The 1637-nt window shown below is 56.1% G+C and overlaps 1 protein-coding gene across 1 annotated transcript in view; it reads left to right on the top strand.

Moving 5' to 3' along the window:
• The window catches only part of IGSF21 (immunoglobin superfamily, member 21), a gene marked incomplete at its 5' end in the record, with an annotated part of 3576 nt that extends 2982 nt beyond the window's left edge, over positions 1-594 (top strand). Inside the window, 2 exons of the mRNA XM_010131447.1 lie at positions 103-141; positions 521-594. Of these exons, the coding sequence (XP_010129749.1) occupies positions 103-141; positions 521-594 (113 nt within the window). The remainder of the gene's footprint in view (positions 1-102; positions 142-520) is intronic.
• Positions 595-1637: the final 1043 nt, after the last annotated feature.

Here is a 1637-nt window from a genome sequence, read left to right on the forward strand (position 1 = left end):
TTTTTGGTATGGCTGCGCCGTGGCGGTCCCCCCTCCCTCCACAATCCTCATTCATCTCCCCCCAACCATAAAACTGTCTCTCTGCTGTTTCTTTCCCATTAGAAAACCCAAATATTCCCAGAGGAACAGAGGACTCCAACGGTGAGTGGTGGTGGCTCTGGTATTTTGACCCAAACCCCCCACCCAGGGAGGGAAGAACATGCAGAGGGCGTCTTTCCTGGCATTGCCCCAAGCCCTTGGCCATCTCTCCTTGCCTCATCCCAAGCCCTTGGCCATCTCTTGCGTTGCCCCAAGCCCTTGCCCTTGGCAGCAGGCGTGTCCTTGCACCCAAAGGGGCCCTGCAGATGTTCCCTGCAGCATCCCTGACCTGCTGCCCACCTGCTGCCCACCCACATGCTCCATAGTAAGTTTAAGAGGGTGGTTCCCCCCCCCAAAACGGGTGGAGACCCCAACCTACTTTGAACCCAAGCAGCAAGATATGGCTCCCTAAACTCCCTGCCCCTTTTCTGCTCCTGCCTAGGTTCACTTACCAACCACCGTGGCTTCAGACTAGTTTTGGCGCTTACCCTAACAGTGATCCTGGAGCTAACGTGAAGCTTCGCCTGCCTCTTCCTCCTCCTCCTCCTCTTCCTCCGTATGGCTCCACCCAACATTTACACCTCCGTCAATCGGTTCTCTTGCTCTCTCTTTTTTTTTCTATACTATTTACAGTCTCGGTCTCTTTCTGTCTGTGTCTTGGCTTCCTCAGACAATTTAATTAAAAGGAAAAAGAAAAATCTCCCCCAGTAGGAGGTTGTGCTTAATGTCTTGCCTTGTGCTGGGGTACCCAGCACCGTCGTGGGGAGCCCAGAGGCTTTGCAAGGTCTTGGAGGGGGGGACTGCTGATGATGCAAGGGCCAGATTTCCCCTGGAAAAATCCATTTACACCATCCCACTGCACCGAGCTGCTCCAGGTCTCGGCTCCCCGAGGTAAGGACCACAGCATGAAGGATGTTGGGGACGAGCCCTGCTCAGCTCGCATGCACACACGCAGACAGTGGCGCTGGGAGCCCGAAAGCTGCGGGTCACCAGCCTTCTCCAGACCTCGGCTGGGGCAAATCGGCTTTGCTGGAAGGTGGGTGCTGGGCACAGCACTTGTCCCAGGTTGGACAGTCAATCTCTAGTGACAGGCAGCTCCCAACCCAAAATGTCAACGCTCACACATGAGCAGGCACGTGTCCTGTTGGGCAGTGCCAGCGTGGAGGCACCAGCCGAGTTTAAAGCACGTTTGGTCTGTGCCACCATCCCATCCCTCTTGGCTGTTTGTCACCATAGAAACAGATAACAGTCCAGCTTGGCCAGATCGTGGCTGTTCCACCGGGCACTCCCTGGTACAGCATTAATCCTGCTGCGGGATGGCTCTTTGCAAAAAAAAGGGTGGTTTTGCCCCAGTCCTGCCCAGTGCTGGGGGGTGCTGCTGGTTTGCTGGGCTGCTTTGCCTCCCTGTGGTGTCCCAAGAGCATCCAGCCCCGGGGTCAGGATGCAGGGGGAGAGGAGCCTGAGGACGGGACGCTTCTCTGCCTTTTCCTCCAGGAACTCTTAATCCTAGAGGATTAGCCAGCAGCCGTGAGGCGCTTCATCCTTCCAAAGCCCCGTAC

The sequence above is a fragment of the Buceros rhinoceros genome, unplaced genomic scaffold (genome assembly GCF_000710305.1).
Source record: "Buceros rhinoceros silvestris isolate BGI_N320 unplaced genomic scaffold, ASM71030v1 scaffold7942, whole genome shotgun sequence".
NCBI classification, from domain to species: domain Eukaryota; kingdom Metazoa; phylum Chordata; class Aves; order Bucerotiformes; family Bucerotidae; genus Buceros; species Buceros rhinoceros.